Here is a 21,158-nt window from a genome sequence, read left to right as displayed (position 1 = left end):
TTCCCTCTGCTCTCTCTCTTTGCCTGTCCCCCTCTCTCCTCCCCTCCCCTGCTGGTGTCGCTTCTCCCACCCTCTGAGTGCTGAACCCAAGGCTGCCGCAGGTTCCCTGTGAGCTTCCACGCCCTAGGCAGTTCCTTCCTTAAAAGAGTTGGGGCTCTGTGGGAAGGGTCGCTGGGTCTCCCGTGAGCCCTCACCAGTGGCGTGGGTTGCACCCCTCATTATGTCTCTTGTTTTGCTGGTGGTCTTCCCCAGGCTGACCTTGGCATTCTCAACAAGGAATATCTTGGCATACCCCCATTCCTGCTTCTCAAGGGACCTTTAGACCTACAGAGCCTTGGGTATGAAAGGTGGGGTCTTATTCCATGTCCCAGTGTTACTGTCAAACTTCACAGGCTTTCTCTTGTGGTCTTCTGTCTTCTCTTGGTGGGAAACAGCTGGAAACCTATCTTTCCCAGGTAGAAGAGGGGTGGGGAGAAGGGGAAGCTGGGGTTACTACATCATAACATTTGCTTTCCTGTAGACTCTTCAGTCCCCTCCCTGATGAGGAGAGAGAAGGAGGGTGCAATGAAGGTTTTCTAGACAGTCCAGCCCCGCAAGCCCCGAGGTGGGATGTACTTTGGCAGGCCAGTCTCTGGTAGGGATCAGAAGGAGCAGGAAAGGCTCTCAGTCATTCCCTCACACTCAGGACGACACTGAAAGGAGAGAGTTTGATGAGAGCACCTCCCTGGTGATTCACTTGGTAAAGAATCTGCCAGCAATGCAGGAGACCCAGGTTCAGCCCCCGAGTGGGGAAGATCCCCTGGAGAAGGAAGTGGCAACACCCTCCAGTATTCTTGCCTGGAAAGTGCCATGGACAGAGGAGCCTGGCAAGCTGCTGTCCATGGGGTCACGAAGAATTAGACAGGACTTAGAGACTAAAGCCCACAACCAGTAAGTAGGTGGCCGTGCCACTGGAAGGAATGAGAGGCTGTGGGGGGAAGAACAAGCGTGTTGAGAGTGGGATTTAGAGGAAATGTCAGGAAGAGCACATCCCCTGGTTCAAGAATGCCACCGTTAAGAGGTAATTTTGTGTTTTAGACTTGGAGGATCAAAGAACTGCATCAAAAGGGCAAAAGCAATCAGGGTTGCACAGCTATTAATAAAAAGTCACTTTGGGGAGGTGAAAGGCAGGAAGATCAAGCAAAGGAAAGCCTCTTAAGTCAGAAAACTTAGTGAAAGCAAAAGTAATAGTGAAGCACTATGACAAACGCTCTCATGCAGCCCTAAGGCAGAAAGTATCCCCCCAAATTTTTTTTTTTTAACTGAAGGATATTTGCTTTACAATATTATGGTGGTTTCTGCCAAACATCAACATGAATCAGCCATAGGTATACATATATCCCCTCCCTCTTGACCCTCCCTCCCACTTCCCACCCCACCCCAGCCCCCAGGTTGTCACGGAGCACGAGGTTTGAGCTCGGGCCAAGGTTGCCCGAGGGTATGGGAATGGGTGCACACGGCAGAGAAGTGTAGGTTTTAGCACAGAGGCCGGACTGCAGAGGAAGGAAATGGACCCTCCAAACCCCTCCAAACCCTGCCCTTCACATCAGGGCCACTGCTTGCATGTTGCAATGAGACCTAAAGCGCATCTTCTGAACACAGGCCGTCATTTAAAAATTGTTTATTAACTCTGTGTGGTCTGTCTCTTTATGTTTGTAATGATATGTTCATTTTGCCATGGAGTAACATAAAGATCTATCAAATATGAACCATCTTTTAAAAGTCTCCCCATTAAATATGTTCAATTCCTCTCCTTACTTTTTATTAGTGTATTTTATTTAGTGGTGAAATAACATTTCGACTCTAAAAGGGAGAGAGACAGACAGACAGACATAGTCTTAAGAAGGAAGACAATTCCCCAAATAAAGTCAAACTTGTATCTCAATAAAACCTGAAGTGCCTTTGTTTGAAAGTACTGCCTATCAATTTTTGTCAAAAGATTCATTAAAAGAACCTACTATGACCCACCTCCCAGAATATTGGAAATAAAAGCAAAAATAAACAAATGGGACCTAATGAAAATTAAAAGCTTTTGCACAACAAAGGAAACTATAAGTAAGGTGAAAAGACAGCCCTCAGATTGGGAGAAAATAATAACAAATGAGGAAACAGACAAAGGATTAATCTCAAAAATATACAAGCAACTCCTGAAGCTCAATTCCAGAAAAATAAACGACCCAATCAAAAAATGGGCCAAAGAACTAAACAGACATTTCTCCAAAGAAGACATACAGATGGCTAACAAACACATGAAAAGATGCTCAACATCACTCATCATCAGAGAAATGCAAATCAAAACCACAATGAGAGAAACAAGAAAAAAGCCAAATAAATAACCTAACTCTACACCTAAAGCAATTAGAGAAGGAAGAAATGAAGAACCCCAGGGTTAGCAGAAGGAAAGAAATCTTAAAAATTAGGGCAGAAATAAATGCGAAAGAAACTAAAGAGACCATAGCAAAAATCAACAAAGCTAAAAGCTGGTTTTTTGAAAAAATAAACAAAATTGACAAACCATTAGCAAGACTCATTAAGAAACAAAGAGAGAAGAACCAAATTAACAAAATAAGAAATGAAAAGGGTGAGATCACAACAGACAACACTGAAATCCAAAGGATCATAAGAGACTACTACCAGCAGCTCTATGCCAATAAAATGGACAACTTGGATGAAATGGACAAATTCTTAGAAAAGTATAACTTTCCAAAACTGAACCAGGAAGAAATAGAAGATCTTAACAGAGTCATCACAAGCAAGGAAATCGAAACTGTAATCAGAAATCTTCCAGCAAACAAAAGCCCAGGACCAGATGGCTTCACAGCTGAATTCTACCAAAAATTTAGAGAAGAGCTAACACCTATCTTACTCAAACTCTTCCAGAAAATTGCAGAAGAAGGTAAACTTCCAAACTCATTCTATGAGGCCACCATCACCCTAATTCCAAAACCAGACAAAGATGCCACAAAAAAAGAAAACTACAGGCCAATATCACTGATGAACATAGATGCAAAAATCCTTAACAAAATTCTAGCAAACAGAATCCAACAACATATTAAAAAAATCATACACCATGACCAAGTGGGCTTTATCCCAGGAATGCAAGGATTCTTTAATATCCGCAAATCAATCAACGTAATACACCACATTAACAAATTGAAAGATAAAAACCATATGATTATCTCAATAGATGCAGAGAAAGCCTTTGACAAAATTCAACACTCATTTATGATTAAAACTCTCCAGAAAGCAGGAATAGAAGGAACATACCTCAACATAATAAAAGCTATATATGACAAACCCACAGCAAGCATCACCCTCAATGGTGAAAAATTGAAAGCATTTCCTCTGAAATCAGGAACAAGACAAGGATGCCCACTCTCACCACTACTATTCAACATAGTGTTGGAAGTTTTGGCCACAGCAATCAGAGCAGAAAAAGACATAAAAGGAATCCATATAGGAAAAGAAGAAGTGAAACTCTCGCTGTTTGCAGATGACATGATCCTCTACATAGAAAACCCTAAAGACTCTTCCAGAAAATTATTAGAGCTAATCAATGAATATAGTAAAGTTGCAGGATATAAAATTAACACACAGAAATCCCTTGTATTCCTATACACTAGCAATGAAAAAACAGAAAGAGGAATTAAGGAAACAATACCATTCACCATTGCAACAAAAAGAATAAAATACTTAGGAGTATATCTACCTAAAGAAACAAAAGACCTATACATAGAAAACTATAAAACACTGATGAAAGAAATCAAAGAGGACACAAACAGATGGAGAAACATACCGTGCTCATGGATTGGAAGAATCAATATTATCAAAATGGCTATTCTACCCAAAGCAATCTATAGATTCAATGCAATCCCTATCAAGTTACCAACGGTATTTTTCACAGAACTAGAACAAATAATTTCACAATTTGTATGGAAATACAAAAAACCTCGAATAGCCAAAGTAATCTTGAGAAAGAAGAATGGAACTGGAGGAATCAACCTGCCTGACTTCAGACTCTACTACAAAGCCACAGTCATCAAGACAGTATGGTACTGGCACAAAGACAGAAATATAGATCAATGGAATAGAATAGAAAGCCCAGAGATAAATCCACGAACATATGGACACCTCATCTTTGACAAAGGAGGCAAGGATATACAATGGAAAAAAGACAATCTCTTTAACAAGTGGTGCTGGGAAAACTGGTCAACCACTTGTAAAAGAATGAAACTAGAACACTTTCTAACACCATACACAAAAATAAACTCAAAATGGATTAAAGATCTAAATGTAAGACCAGAAACTATAAAACTCCTAGAGGAGAACATAGGCAAAACACTCTCTGACATAAATCACAGCAAGATCTTCTATGACCCACCTCCCAGAATATTGGAAATAAAAGCAAAAATAAACAAATGGGACCTAATGAAAATTAAAAGCTTTTGCACAACAAAGGAAACTGTAAGTAAGGTGAAAAGACAGCCCTCAGATTGGGAGAAAATAATAACAAATGAGGAAACAGACAAAGGATTAATCTCAAAAATATACAAGCAACTCCTGAAGCTCAATTCCAGAAAAATAAACGACCCAATCAAAAAATGGGCCAAAGAACTAAACAGACATTTCTCCAAAGAAGACATACAGATGGCTAACAAACACATGAAAAGATGCTCAACATCACTCATCATCAGAGAAATGCAAATCAAAACCACAATGAGGTACCATTACACGCCAGTCAGGATGGCTGCTATCCAAAAGTCTACAAGCAATAAATGCTGGAGAGGGTGTGGAGAAAAGGGAACCCTCTTACACTGTTGGTGGGAATGCAAACTAGTACAGCCACTATGGAAAACAGTGTGGAGATTTCTTAAAAAACTGGAAATAGAACTGCCATATGACCCAGCAATACCACTTCTAGGCATACACACTGAGGAATCCAGATCTGAAAGAGACACGTGCACCCCAATGTTCATTGCAGCACTGTTTATAATAGCCAGGACATGGAAGCAACCCAGATGCCCATCAGCAGATGAATGGATAAGGAAGCTGTGGTACATATACACCATGGAATATTACTCAGCCATTAAAAAGAATTCATTTGAATCAGTTCTAATGAGATGGATGAAACTGGAGCCCATTATACAGAGTGAAGTAAGCCAGAAAGATAAAGAACATTACAGTATACTAACACATATATACGGAATTTAGATAGATGGTGGCGATAACCCTATATGCAAAACAGAAAAAGAGACACAGAAGTACAGAACAGACTTTTGAACTCTGGGGGAGAACGTGAGGGTGGGATGTTTTGAAAGAACAGCATGTATATTATCTATGGTGAAACGAACCACCAGCCCAGGTGGGATACATGAGTCAGGTGCTCGGGCCTGGTGCACTGGGAGGACCCTGAGGAGTCGGGTGGGGAGGGAGGTGGGAGGGGGGATTGGGATGGGGAATACTTGTAACTATATGGCTGATTCATGTCAATGTATGACAAAACCCACTGAAATGTTGTAAAGTGATTGGCCTCCAACTAATAAAATAATATTAAAAAAAAAAAAAAAAAAAAAAAAAAACCACAATGAGGTACCATTATACGCCAGTCAGGATGGCTGCTATCCAAAAGTCTACAAGCAATAAATGCTGGAGAGGGTGTGGAGAAAAGGGAACCCTCTTACACTGTTGGTGGGAATGCAAACTAGTACAGCCACTATGGAAAACAGTGTGGAGATTTCTTAAAAAACTGGAAATAGAACTGCCATATGACCCAGCAATACCACTTCTAGGCATACACACTGAGGAATCCAGATCTGAAAGAGACACGTGCACCCCAATGTTCATCGCAGCACTGTTTATAATAGCCAGGACATGGAAGCAACCTAGATGCCCATCAGCAGACGAATGGATAAGGAAGCTGTGGTACATATACACCATGGAATATTATTCAGCCGTTAAAAAGAATTCATTTGAATCAGTTCTAATGAGATGGATGAAACTGGAGTCCATTATACAGAGTGAAGTAAGCCAGAAAGATAAAGAACATTACAGCATACTAACACATATATATGGAATTTAGATAGATGGTAGCGATAACCCTATATGCAAAACAGAAAAAGAGACACAGAAGTACAGAACAGACTTTTGAACTCTGGGGGAGAACGTGAGGGTGGGATGTTTTGAAAGAACAGCATGTATATTATCTATGGTGAAACAGACCACCAGCCCAGGTGGGATGCATGAGTCAAGTGCTCGGGCCTGGTGCACTGGGAGGACCCTGAGGAGTCGGGTGGAGAGGGAGGTGGGAGGGGGGATCGGGATGGGGAATACGTGTAACTATATGGCTGATTCATGTCAATGTATGAGAAAACCCACTGAAATGTTGTGAAGTGATTGGCCTCCAACTAATAAAATAATATTAAAAAAAAAAAAAAAAAAGAAGCTATGAGGGATGAGGGGTTGAGAGAGCAGACTTTGAAACTAGAGCACCCTAGGTCCAAATCCCAGCCCTGCGCCTTATCTGCTGAGTGACCTTGGGACTATTACTTACCTCTTTGGGCCTTCATTGCATTTTTCTGTAAAATGAGAACATGAACCATACCTTAAGGGATCGTAGTGAGCTTTCAGTGAGAAAATCTAAGAAAAACCTTTACTCTAATGTGTCTTCCTCATGCAACTGTACCTTTTCTAAACATATTTTTGTATCAAATTGGGCTAATAAAATATTTCCTGTAAAGATCCTCAGAAATCCAGTATATCATATGCTGTAGCCCACCAGACTCCTTGGTCCATAGGATTCTCCCAGCAAGAATACTGGAGCGGGTTGTCATTTCCTCCTCCAGGGGATTTCCTGTCCCAGGGATAGAATTTGAGCCTCTTGAAATTGGCAGTCAGTTTCTTTACCACTAAGCCACCAGGGAAGCCCTTATGATTTGCACCTATTACTTAAAAATATTTGAAAGTGTCTGATTTTCTTAAGTAATTATAGTGATTTATCTAGCACCTCTATTTGTGAAGTTTGGGGCTAAGTGACTTAAATATAAATACCATATCTTTCACTCCTTACAAGAATTATGAAGACATTATTGCTGTTCCCATTTTGCACACCAGCAAACTGTAGGCCTGAAAGTTTAGTACTTTTCCCAAGGTCACAGCTAATAAGAAATAAAACTGAGTAAGAATCTACATCACTCTAATATGCCTGCAATGCAGGAGATCCAAGATCAATCCCTGAGTTGGGAAGATCCCCTGGAGAAGGAAATGGCTACCCACTCCAGTATTCTTGCCTGGAGAATCCCATGGACAGAGAAGCCTGGAGGGATACAGTCCCTAGGGGTCGCAAAGAGTCAGACATGACTGAGTGACTAAGCATGTGCAAACATGTTTAGTTTCTGGGAGGTTCTGGTTCAAGACATCAACACAGAAAGATCCTGTACCATTTCTTCCCACAGACACACTAAATCTACAACAACGTATGGAACAATTCCCTCCGAGGGGAATTAAAAACTGGTGGAGTGACACCTTCACATTGGGCAGACAAGAGGGAAACCACAGCAAAGTGGATAAGAAAGGCTGAGACACAATCTCTCCGTAAAACCCTGGAGTGATGACCCCTATTTGGGAGTGCACTCAAAACCTTGAGCTTCTCTCTGAGGAGACAAAGAGTTACACTTTGCATTGAGTATCCCACCTTTCATGACTGGCCCCTGAGAGATGAGTCCCCCAAGCATTTGGCTTTGAGGACTGGCTCATGCTCACGAGATACTAGAGGTTATGGTGAACGGAGGGACCTCTCTTAAAGAGCCTGCGTGCAGATTCACCCACCCCAGGGCTCAGCACAGAAGCATCCTTTTAAAAAGTGCCCAGAATTCTTGCCTGGAGAATTCCATAGACAGAGGAGCCTGGTGGGTTACAGTCTATGGGGTCCCAAAAGAGTTGGAAATGGCTGAAGCAATTGAGTATGCACGCCCTGGTTATAGTGGCTGCCTCATGTCAAAGAAACTCATTTGCTGATTTGAAAGCTGGTCAGCCCCAGCACACAGGCTCCTGTTTACAGCAGAGAAGTAGGATATGGACCACAACCAATGGAGAAAGTGTTCTTATAAACAGTTACCACTCCCAGGGCACAGCGAGAGGGAGCAGACCCAGGAGCTCAATCTTGATGTGAAACAGGAGGTTTCTAATTAAGTGCACACCTAAGGGCTGACTGTAAACCTTTCCTGAGACACTGGGGGTGGGCACCATCTTCAAGCTGTCCCTCGGCCTTACTTTAGGGCTTCAGCGTCTCATGCAGAGGAGCTCTTGCGAGTGTCTGGGGCCCCAGCTTTTATATCTGGTGCCCTGGATACTGGGCTTCCTTGGTGGCAGAATCTGCCCACAATGCAGAAGACTCAGGAAGCTCCAGTTTGATCCCTGGATCTGAAAGATCCCCTGGAGGAAGGCATGGCAACCCACTCCCGTATTCTTGCCTGGAGAATTCCATGGACAGAGGAGCCTGGTGGGCTACAGTCTACAGGGTCCCAAAAGAGTTGGACACGGCTGAAGCAATTGAGTCTGCACGCCCTGGTTATTGTGACTGCCACCCAGGGAATGTTACCCCTTGATCCCTTCCTGGCTCTGGAGGCCAGCAGGGCTTGTGCTTATGGTCCCACAAGACTGTGTATATTTATACTTTCCTGAAAGCTGTTTCCTAAGGGTCTGGCTTCTAGTGAGCCTGAATCTAGGTGCTGACTGAGAGCCTCCCCTTTGCAGCACTCACTGGTCTGTGTATGCGTACTCAGTCGCTCAGGCATGTCCAATTCTCTGCAACCCCATGGACTGTAGCCCACCAGGCTCCTCTGTCCATATGATTTTCCAGGCAAGAATACTGGAGTGGGTTGCCATTTTCTCCTCCAGGGCATCTTCCCAATCCAGGGATTGAACCCACGTCTCCTGCGTGGGCACACCCTTACCTACTGGGAGTTATTAAAAATGAAATGGGTTGTTTGGATAAGCAGAAGCTTGGGAGACAACCAAGAGCTGGGGCAAGGTTGAATGAGGTTTATCTCCTACACAAGGCCAACCCTTCAAGACGGGGAGAGGGGGCTGTTTCATCTAATACATGGAAACTGGTAGTTGCAAGTAACAGAAACTCAACTCAGAGTAACTTGTACATAACAATAGAAATTTTTGTTATATCACCTAACATAAACACCCAGGGGGCACAGTCAGCAGGCATCTCTGTCTTCTGTAAGCGCTTCTTTCTTCATTCTCTCCCAGCGCTGTGGCAAACTGGTCATGGAGAGCTCAAGGTTAGCGATTGAAAACCTCCAGGTGCAAGAGGGGGCTTCTCTTCCTGTAGCCTCTCGTTGCCCGGCTTGAGCCACGTGAGTTTCTATGAACCAGTCGCTGCCCTCTGGTTGTTCAGTCTCTCCACAGTGGAGGCGTGGGATCTGCCTCATTCATAGCTCATTGGTTGAGGATTGGTGGGTCCCCGTGGAGAAATGTGTGCTGGAACCAAGAGGAGAAGTTAGTGCTGGGCAGGCAAAACCTACCACTAAGATAATAATAATATTAGTGGAGCCTTCCCCACAGTCCATGTGTGGTAGGACTGGGCGGGAGAATGCATGCAAAAAGAACTGTATAAAATCGTTGTTTCCTAAGATACTTAGACTTGTGTTCTCTTTGATGGCGCCCTCTTTTCCCATCCTCAAATTCCACTTACTTTGGGTAATAATGTATTTTAAAAATTATTTAGTAACTTTCACACAAGAATCCGGATTTCTGGCTGCCTTTGAAAAGTTGAAGGTCTGTTAACTACAGACTGTGCCTTGATGGGGGATTTCTCTCTCACAAGGGGCAGGTGTTGCCCAGTCCTGCCCCCACCTGACCCCGTTGACATCGGGATCCTCTTCCTGTCTTCATAACCTCATGCTCTGCCGTCTTTTCTGGGACCCTCCTGCATCTTGCCTGGTACCTTCACTTCCACGCCTTTGTCCAAAGTCTTTTCCTCTTCCTCCCTAGCAGTCTAAATCCCATCCATCCTTGAAAACCAATTGAAAACCAGGACTCCCTCAAACCTCCTCTAAGCATCCCAACTCTGAGTGTTCTCGTCTGCTCTTATCTGTAAGGACATCCAGAGATAGCCAGAACTGCTCAGGCTGTGAGTCCCCAAGTAATGTGAGTGTGGGAGAGACGCACCCACACTGCGAAACTGATGAGGTGTACAAAGAAAGGGTAGAGGCAGATGATTATGCCATCCCTGAGACAAGAGAAGATAAATTGGAATTGACCCGGCAAAGAAATTGAAAAAGGTATTTATCATCTCTTTGGAAGTAAATTTCTATACCCTATTTATAATTCAACATATGGGAACACACAGAGAATGCTCCCTCACTGCAACCAGTTTTAAAGCATTATGATGGTATTGCTTAGTTTCAGAAGTAAAGACTAGTAGTCAAGGTAGTTGGTGTTCAGGGTTTCCACCGCAGCCATAAAGGAGACTCGTGAGTAGGAATTGTGATAGACCTGGAATAAGAGAGTGAAAGTGGTTCCCTTTGACCGAGGGACAAATGCCTCTGCATTTTGTTTTAATTCTCTCCTATAGTAAAATAACATTTAGAGATGGTATTCAGAGGGCTAATATTAGACTACTTTAATCTATGAACATCGTATCAGTGCAAAGAGGAGTAAGTGTGTGATGCAAATACTTTTCTATGATTCAGAGAGTAATAATAGCAAGGCTCTACCATTCAAAAGAAATAGTATAGCATTTTAGAATAGTGATGTGACTGGCCTTTCATTTTTGACCCCTAAAATAATGAAAAAAAGAACGAAGTATAATATGCTTTTGACTAAGTAAAACTGTTTTCATATCTGTCCAGTCCAGTTCAGTCGTGTCCGACTCTTTGCGACCCATGAATCACAGCACACCAGGCCTCCCTGTCCATCACCAACTCCCGGAGTTTACTCAAACTCATGCCCATCGAGTTGGTGATGTCATCTAGCCATCTCATCCTCTGTCGTCCCCTTTTCCTCCTGCCCCCAATCCCTCCCAGCATCAGGGTCTTTTCCAATGAGTCAGTTCTTTGCATCAGGTGGCCAAAGTATTAGAGTTTCAGCTTCAACATCAGTCCTTCCAAAGAACACCCAGGATTGATCTACTTTAGGATGGACTGGTTGGATCTCCTTGCAGTCCAAGGGACACTCAAGAGTCTTCTCCAACACCACAGCTCAAAAGCATCAATTTTTCGGCACTCAGCTTTCTTCACAGTCCAGGTCTCACATCCATACGTGATCACTGGAAAAACCATAGCCTTGACTAGATGGACCTTTGTTGGCAAAGTAATGTCTCTGCTTTTTAATATGCTGTCTAGGTTGGTCATAACTTTCCTTCCAAGGAGTGTCTTTTAATTTCATGGCTGCAGTCACCATCTGCAGTGATTTTGGAGCCCCCAGAAAGTAAAGTCTGACACTGTTTCCACTGTCTCCCCATCTATTTGCCATGAAGTGATGGGACTAGATGCCATGATCTTACTTTTCTGAATGTTGAGCTTTAAGCCAACTTTTTCACTCTCCTCTCTCACTTTCATCAAGAGGCTTTTAAGTTCCTCTTCACTTTCTGCCATAAGGGTGGTGTCATCTGCATGTCTGAGGTTATTGATATTTCTCCCAGCAATCTTAATTCCAACTTGTGCTTCTTCCAGCCCAGTGTTTCTCATGATGTACTCTGCATATAAGTTAAATAAGCAGGGTGACAATATACAGCCTTGACATACTCCTTTTCCTATTTGGAACCAGTCTGTTGCTCCATGTCCAGTTCTAACTGTTGCTTCCTGACCTGCATACAGGTTTCTCAAGAGGCAGGTCAGGGGTCTGGTATTCCCATCGCCTTCAGAATTTTCCTCAGTTTATTGTGATCCACACAGTCGAAGGCTTTGGCGTAGTCAATAAAGCAGAAATAGATGTTTTTCTGGAACTCTTTTGCTTTTCTGATGATCCAGCAGATATTGACAATTTGATCTCTGGTTCCTCCGCCATTTCTAAAACCAGTTTGAACGTCTGGAAGTTCTTGGTTCACATATTGCTGAAGCCTGGCTTGGAGAATTTTGAGCATTACTTTACTAGCGTGTGAGATGAGTGCAATTGTGCGGTAGTTTGAGCATTCTTTGGAATTGCCTTTCTTAGGGATTGGAATGAAAATGGACCTTTTCCAGTCCTGTGGTCACTGCCGAGTTTCCCAGATTGGCTGGCATATTGAGTGCAGGACTCTCACAGCATCATCTTTCAGGATTTGAAATAGCTCAACTGGAATTCCATCACCTCCACTAGCTTTGTTCGTAGTGATGCTTTCTAAGGCCCACTTGACTTCACTTTCCAGGATGTCTGGCTCTAGGTGAGTGATCACACCATTGTGATTATCTGGGTCATGAAGATCTTTTTTTTACAGTTCTTCTGTGTATTCTTGCCACCTCTTCTTAATATCTTCTGCTTCTGTTAGGTCCCTACCATTTCTGTTCTTTATTGAGCCCATTTTTGCATGAAATGCTCCCTTGGTATCTCTCATTTTCTTGAAGAGATCTCTAGTCTTTCCCATTCTGTTGTTTTCCTCTATTTCTTTGCATTGATTGCTGAGGAAGGCGTTCTTATCTCTCCTTGCTATTCTTTGGAACTCTGCATTCAAATATCTTTCCTTTTCTCCTTTGCTTTTTGCTTCTCTTCGTTTCACAGCTATTTGTAAGGCCTCCTCAGATAGCTGTTTTGTCTTTTTGCACTTCTTTTCCATGGGGATGCTCTTGATCCCTGTCTCCTGTACAATGTCATGAACCTCCGTCCATAGTTCATCAGATTCTTTGTCTATCAGATCTAGTCCCTTAAATCTATTTCTCACTTCCACTGTATAGTCATAAGGGATTTGATTTAGGTCATACCTGAATAGTCTAGTGTTTATCCCTACTCTGTTCAGTTTAAGTCTGAATTTGGCAATAAGGAGTTCATGATCTGAGCCACAGTCAGCTCCTGGTCTTGTTTTTGCTGACTGTATAGAGCTTCTCCATCTTTGGCTGCAAAGAATATAATCAATCTGATTTCGGTGTTGACCATCTGGTGATGTCCATGTGTAGAGTCTTCTCTTGTGTTGTTGGAAGAGGGAGTTTGCTATGACCAATGCATTATCTTGGCAAAACTCTATTAGCCTTTGCCCTGCTTCATTCCATACTCCAAGGCCAAATTTGCCTGTTACTCCAGGTGTTTCTTGACTTCCTACTTTTGCATTCCAGTCCCCTATAATGAAAAGGACATCTTTTTTGGGTGTTAGTTCTAGAAGGTCTTGTAAGTCTTCATAGAATCGTTCAACTTCAGCTTCTTCAGCGTTACTGGTTGGGGCATAGGCTTGGATTACCATGATATTGAATGGTTTGCCTTGGAAACGAACAGAGATCATTCTGTCGTTTTTGAGATTGCATACAAGTATTGCATTTCAGACTCTTGTTGACCATGATGGCTACTCCATTTCTTCTAAGGAATTCCTGCCTACAGTAGTAGATATAATGGTCATCTGAGTTAAATTCACCCATTCCAGTCCATTTTAGTTCGCTGATTCCTAGAATGTCGACATTTACTCTTGCCATCTCCTGTTTGACCACTTCCAATTTGCCTTGATTCATGGACCTAACATTCCAGGTTCCTATGCAATATTGCTCTTTACAGCATCGGACCTTGCTTCTATCACCAGTCCCATCCACAACTGGGGATTTTTTTTGGCTTTGGCTCCATCCCTTCATTCTTTCTGGAGTTATTTCTCCACTGATCTCCAGTAGCATATTGGGCACCTACTGACCTGGGGAGTTTCTCTTTCAGTGTCCTATCATTTTGCCTTCTCATACTGTTCATGGTAAGAATACTCAAGGCAAGAATACTGAAGTGGTTTGACATTCCCTTCTCCAGTGGACCACATTCTGTCAGACCTCTCCACCATGACCCGCCCATCTTGGGTGGTCCCACACGGCATGGCTTAGTTTCACTGAGTCAGACAAGACTGTGGTCCTGTGATCTGATTGGCTATGGTTTCAGTCTGTCTGGCCTCTGATGGCCTCTCACAACACCTACCGTCTTACTTGGGTTCCTCTTACCTTGGACGTGGGGTATCTCTTCACGGCTGATCCTGCAAAGTGGAGCCGCTGCTCCTTACCTTGAGATACCCCTCGTTCGTATATGTAGACAAGGATAATGAGGTAAATATTCAAAAATTGAAATAGCTTTTTAATTAAGGAAGTGAGTGGGCTTATATCAATAGATGATTTTAATGCCTGTTTAAAAGGTATTTATATATATATAAGACTCTGATGCTGGAAAAGATTGAGGGCAGGAATAGAAAGAGGCAACAGAGGATGAGATCGTTGGATGGCATCCCTGATTCATTGGATGTTAGTTTGAGCAAACTCTGGAAAATATTGAAGGACAGGGAAGCCTGGTGTGCTGCAGTCTCTGGGTCACAAAGAGTCGGATACTAACTAGCGAATAAACAACAAGCAAGAAATGTCACCTTTTATCAATTAAGAAGAGGATATCTTTCCACTTGGAAGGAAAGAATAGTCTCTTCTTAATCTTCGACTTAAGGAAAACTGGTATGTCACTTTCCAGACCCCATAGAACTAGAAGGGGGACGAGAATGCTTTAAATTCTTCGCAGATCTCACCTGGGTTGGCCAGCAGTTTTGTTTGTTTTTTTGAAGGTGTCATGCTGCCCCCTGGTGTTCATCAAGCTAAAATGTAACTTCTCAAAGTGAAAGTCGCTCAGTCTTGTCGGACTCTTTGCGACCCCATGGACTGTACAGTCCATGGAATTCTCCAGGCCAGAATACTGGAGTGGGTAGCCTTTGCTTTCTCCAGGGGATCTTCCCAACCCAGGGATTGAACCCAGGTCTCCCACATTGCAGGTGGATTCTTTGCCAACTGAGCCACAAGGGAAGACAAACATCTCAAAAGGCTACTATATTTTCTTTCTATATTTTCTGAAAAACCAAGGCAATTAAAAAGTGGGGCTTGGAGAGAGGAATACTTCATAGTCCTATGAAGGTGTGGGTATCCTATGGGTTGTCAGTATTCTCTATTTTTTAAGTTACTTTTTAAAAAATCACATGCTTTTAAGTGCTTGATGGACAGGTTTACAAGCTGTAGGTGTCCTAAAGTGGCAGAAATTCTCAGCAATGCTCTGGCAGTTGCCCAGTACTTCAAGCACTTTGGATGACATGGAAATTAGCTGCCAGAAGTTTGATACTCCCTTAGTAAAATGGATCCCAGAAGAAACAATGGGATTACCACACTCAGCCAGCCTTACAGGACCCTCTTAATCTTACAGGACTCTCTCTGAGATCCTGTTTAAAATTTTAAACCAAAGGAAAATAAATAAATAAGGGTACATTTTGAGAAGACATTAAATAAGAAAACAGTGAACATCTATGAGCCAAGGCAAGAAGCTCCTGGCCTCTAAGTAAGGGCCCCAGAAGCTGAAGTTTCATAGTTTCAGGAAAATTGGCCTCTGATCCCAGGGTTGTTTCAGTGTAGCTTTTGGACTTTTCCTTGAACATTTATAACTCACAAAGCATTAATAAATTAGGGAACACATACAAATGTTTATGTGTTCTTTATGTCCTCTGATTGTTGAGAATGGACAGTCTTTGAACCATTCTAGTCAAATGAAAATAAATGTTTGTTTAATACAAAAACACCTTCAGTGACTTTCATTGTATGTTGAAGAATTGAAGAAGATTGAATGCTTCCAGGAATTGAGAAGAGATCATGATAGAATCAGCGCAGCCATTTAAAACTATTTTCAAATGCTGAATCCTGACAATTGGTGTTCATGTCTAGCAACTCCCAGGAGAAAATAGATTCAGTTCCCTGGTCACATATGAAAATCTAGATGTTAATCTCTTCAAAGATTAGAAACTAGTCCAAATGGAGAAAAGTCACTTAGCTCTCATGAAGAAGTGAAGTGAAGTCGCTCGGTCATTTCTGACTCTTTGCGATCCCATGGACTGTAGCCTACCAGGCTCCTCCCTCCAGGGGATTTTCCAGGCAAGAATGAAGAAGAGATTTCTGTTATTCAGATCAGAAGATGACTCTTTTGAGAGTTACTAACCACAGGAAATAAAAACTTCCTTGGGTGAAATCTCAAGAAGTTACTTTAATCTTCTGAATAGTACATAACACTTTCAAATATTTTTGTCTGCTCTGTCCACGCCTTTGTTCATTCATCATACATTACCTGTTTCCTTCCACAGTGTGTAAAATCCATGCTCTCAGGGCACTTGTCTGTCTTGTCCCAGAGCAGAGCCAATGCATTTGGTCACATAGACTATACCATCTGACATCATGGAACACCCCTCACCTGGAAGTCTATGTGAATAGCCCCCCAGGGCGGTGCTGTCTCCTCTGTGCAGAGCCAAGTGCTAACCCTGGCGCAGAACAGTTCTTCAACAATAATTTATTATTCTCACTTGAAAAAATGATGAGAAATGGAAAGGTTTTGTGTCCCATAAACCAAAGCAAGTACATTTACATGTGCAAACCGATTGCACTTTGACAGATGACTTTTTCTGACTAAGTCGATTCTTGTAGACTGGCTTAGTTCAGGTAAGCTTGTGAAAGTCAAACCAGTAACACAGACAGTCCAGGTCTCCTGACTTCCCACGTCACGTTCTGTGTGCTTCAGGTTCCTGGTCAAAGTCAGTTGCTTCGGACGCCTCGTGCTCGCCGGAGTCTGAGTCTGGGACTGGAGTGACGGTGTCTGTGATTTGTTTTTGGCAGCATTCAGCGGGCATGGCGTGAGTACCTGCAGCGGCAGGAGCCCCTGGAGAAGCGGAGCCCGTCCCCGCCCTCCCTGTCCTCGGACAAGCTCAGCAGCTCCGTCAGCATGAACACCTTCTCAGATAGCAGCACCCCCGTGAGTGCGCATTTCCTTCTCAAGACTTGGTTGGCCAGTCGTCTGGTCTCCAGGGCTTTGGCTCTAAGAGAGGAATCTGGGGATGTGAGCAGGTGGTCTGTGATCTACAAGTTGCTTGTTTGCTATGGTGAGGGTTTTGTCCTCTCGAAGATGAGGGTCATGAAGGCAGAGTGAACTTTATCAAGGCTTAGGGAATTGACTGCATTTGAAATCAGTCTAAACTATTCGTTTGGGTGTTGGCATTCCTCTGTTACTGAGAATATCTTTTTACTTTTCTTGATGATAGTGTGTTCCTTTTAATCTGCACCGTTGGTAGCCTTTAGTGGCACAGATAGGATAGACTAGCTTGGTTACTAGGATTTTAAAGAGAACTTTCATGAGAAGAATTGGAAGGGGCCTCGGATTCAGAGGTTGCATCTTAAAGGCTTTCAGGGCCAGGTAAGTAACCCGTGTGACTGATGGGGACTGAGTTGTTACTGGTTGACCTAGAGGGACACCCCCCCCCCCCAACCCACACACACATACTTCCCCCAGCTCCTGGAAGTATGTTGCCAAAGATCATTTTCCTTCTTCAGAAGATTTTTAAATGTTGGCAACCAGTAGGAAAATTTTAAATGTAAATAGACCATGCCTGCAGACCAGAATTTTCCCAGGTCAACTAGTTTAAGAACTCTGGAGTACAGGGTTGAGGAATGGACGAATTTGAGAGAAGCCTCTGTTTAAAAGAAAAAACCACAACACCAAATGTGTAAGGAAATAAATGATCAGGCAATTGTAACACAGAGTTGTATGGATTTAGCCATTGTGATCAGTTACCGTAGTCACTGGAGTACTGAAGTAAGTTAGGAAGAGAAATGAACTATACAAGTATATTGTTATTTTTTTAAAGTCATCCTTGAATACTTTATAATCAAGTTTATTTGGTTGTAAAAATGCTTCCCAACAGCCAAAATAATGCATTCGCATTGGGATCAAGCAAAGGTACTTTGAAAGGTTTTCAGATGATTGCATTGCATATTCTTTAATAAATGGCTTTATCTAGTTATGGATTCTAAAGAGAGAAGTAAGTTAAGTTTATGGCTGTGCAAATAACAGTGGCAGAACATCTATTTTTAGCTGACGTTAGAAATGAAATACTGTGAATCTGCACTTTTTAAAGACAGTTTTGGTAGGGGGCATGTGTTGTCTTAACTGGCTTCGCTGTCACTAGAGGGTGCTCATGAACCACTTTGGAAAATGTCTGCGTTTAGCAAAGTTTGTACTTAATTCTTGATTTGTCAGTGAAAAAGAATGTGAAAATTGAGTGTTTAGGATACCTTCGCTGTGAATGTTAATAGAAGGTACAAAGTAAATGACTGTGAAACCTTGATTTGAGTGATGGAAATTGGGTATGAGAATCACTCTGCCCCGCAGTGAAAGGCTTGAGTTTGCTACCACGTTTGTGCTTTCTCAGCCCTAATTCCAGACAATATCAACTGTCTAGAAATCTCTGATGGTTTTAGTATTGCTTTAGGATAACTAACCTTTTGGCTTATTGAAATTCTGGAAGAATCTATCTTTGCTTTATTTTTATGCTGCTGCAACGCTTTGATTCTAACACCTCAAGTGTTTTTGTGCCTAAAATGCCTGTTCTTCCCCCTCGTTGGTCATTATGTTTACGTCTGTCTTTGCACAGCTTTGCTAATGGTTTTGCCTTATTTAATGTAGCCTAGACTCCAGGTGCCCTCAGGTTTCTTAGTAGAGGAGATTTTCCCTTTCTGGTGTGCCCAGCAATCTAGTTTCCCAGAAGGTGTGTCAGACTGAATTGAGAGTGGCACCCTGCTCCACCACCATGTCATCACGCCTTAGCTCTGTGCCCATGGGACAAAGATGACTCTATTTCCTGTGTGGGAGTCTGGCTCACTCCTGACTGCCTACAGACACTGAAAATCAAAACAGACTTTCAAAAATCATTACTGGAATTAGCTTCAGAAAGCAAGCAGATCCTGCCCAGAATTCTAATGTTGACTATGGGAACAACTTTGGTATTGATGATGGCAATGGTGTGACCCTGAAGACAGAATAAAACATGAGAATATAAGATGTTGGCACATTCCCAAGTGTCTCATTCGTCAGGCAGGTAAAATACCAAAGCCATAATTGTTTAAAACTTTATGCTTCGTTGTTTGGAACTGGTATAACTAAGGTTGTTTTATCTTCCATGATTAGTCCTTTGCTGAGGCTTCATTCAAAAAGATTCTCACATCTTTTGTTGGTGCCATTCCATGAAAAGAAAGTGACTTTGCTCTTCCTTGACTCACCTGCCACACCCACTGGGTTCATATATATCCTCAGGGGAGCCCCAGATAAGAAGACTTGGTTTTACCACCCTCTGATGAGTAGACCTCAAGTTTATGGAGGGAATAAGGATGACCCCCAGCTCACCTTGGCTAAGCTTGTCAAGAGCTTTTTCAAATAATCGGGAAGTCCTTTGGAACTTCAGGGTTAGAAGCCTTTGGTCCAAGTCAAATGCTGTCAATGAGGTGTCTCGCTAGGGGCTTTCCCAGGCCCCCGACTCCTGCCGGATCCTCTCAGCTTGCTGAACCACAGCCCTCTTCCTCTGGGTGTGATCTGTCACTGTTGCTGCTGAGACCATTGTCTGTCTTCTGCAGTCTGATCAGCTGCCTGTTTCCTTCTAAGCCTCTCCTAACCTCTAACACAGCCTCAGCTGGAGGCCAGTCTGCCTTTGCCTAACCCGTGGGCCTCGCCAGCTGCTCACCCACCCCCATGCCTATAATAACTGCAATTACTGCTCATCCTAGCTGTCTGCCCTGGGCTTGTGCTACATGGGAAGCCAGAAACCTGATCTGGGGGAGTCCTTGTGCTGAGCTGAGAATGATGCTTTTGCATGCGCCTGTTCACTTTTGGCCAAGCATGTAGTTAATACAGTTCTTAGAATATTTCGGCTGTAAATTAAATAGCAACAGTAATGTTTCCGTATGAGTTCTCAAATTCATCATCTTAGTAAGAACTGAGCACTTGTTGTGTGCCAGGCACTTCGCTAATGCTTTCTGTGGATTATTTCCTTTAATCCTCTCTATGACCATATAAAGGAGGTACTGTTATTATCTCCATTTTACAGATGATGAAAATGAGACTTTGAGAGATAACCAGCTTGCCTTGGGTTACTCACTGGGTGGGAGCCTGCATGCTTTACTGTTCTACTATATTGCAGTACTTGAAAATAAGCCTTCATTTAGACATGGTCAAGCAGTGAAAGACGCAATCATTGCATTAATGCATTTCTAGGACTGTTTTACAATTTAGTAGGTATAAACAGTGAATGAAATAATTGAAAAAAGAATGCTTATTTGATTTTATAAATTGCCTCATTCAGTGCTCTTTGATTAAAACCTCAAACCTCAGCTGCTCAATGCCAAATTAAAGAGCAACAGGAGGGAAGATAATATTAAGTTATGTTAGCAATTTGCATATTAAGTGCCCTTTACCACAGTGTATCATGTGGTAACACAAAAATTTGCTTTAGAAATAGCAATTTTGAATAGCAGCTGTTATTAAGAAAAGGAACTTGTAGGTATCAAAGTGAGAAGCAAAGAATAACTTTTTTAACCATAAAAATATTAGTTATTGCATAGAGGACAACACTGGAAAATGCTTTGTGCTTTGTTTGTTTTTTCTTAAGCACATTCATGTGACCAAATACTTATTCTTTTAGTTCCCAATTTTAAGAAATCTGTGATTTGTGCAATAGGATATCATGGAAAGAAACTATAGAATGGTACCTTGTAAACCATTAGATTTATACCTTTTTTTACAAATCAATAGCATATCCCTGCATAAATACAAAAAAATCCTTCATTGTTTGAAGACATTCTTAGTCCCATTTGTTTTGAAGGGATTCCTTTTGCCTGGGCCTGCCTTCCTGGCCACACCCCCTTCCCCCCATTGGTTCCCATACTGTTACCGTCTGGCCTGTAGGGGGCAGTGTGGATCAGGGAATAGAGCCCTGGCTTGGTAAGAGGACCCGAGGACCTGACTTAAAATAGCAGTTCTGCCACTTCTTGTGAGCCTAAGATTATCACTTGAGAGTCCCTTCTTCAACTACCAACTGGAAATAATAGATTTAGAGATAGAGATAGATTGTTATTGCTGTGAAGATTAAATGGTACTGCATATATAAAACAGCACAGAGCCTG

At 42.5% G+C, this 21,158-nt stretch overlaps 1 protein-coding gene across 1 annotated transcript in view; it reads left to right on the top strand.

The window, feature by feature from the left end:
• The window catches only part of IQCJ (IQ motif containing J), a 199,484-nt gene extending 180,147 nt beyond the window's left edge, over positions 1 to 19,337 (top strand). Inside the window, 4 exon segments of the mRNA XM_065943420.1 lie at positions 16,827 to 16,962; positions 18,741 to 18,751; positions 19,171 to 19,297; positions 19,299 to 19,337. Of these exon segments, the coding sequence (XP_065799492.1) occupies positions 16,827 to 16,962; positions 18,741 to 18,751; positions 19,171 to 19,297; positions 19,299 to 19,337 (313 nt within the window).
• Positions 19,338 to 21,158: the final 1,821 nt, after the last annotated feature.

The sequence above is a fragment of the Muntiacus reevesi genome, chromosome 8, assembly GCF_963930625.1.
Source record: "Muntiacus reevesi chromosome 8, mMunRee1.1, whole genome shotgun sequence".
Lineage (NCBI taxonomy): Eukaryota > Metazoa > Chordata > Mammalia > Artiodactyla > Cervidae > Muntiacus > Muntiacus reevesi.
The sequence above is the reverse complement of the archived record's forward strand: the minus strand, read 5'-3'. Positions and strand labels throughout refer to the sequence as shown.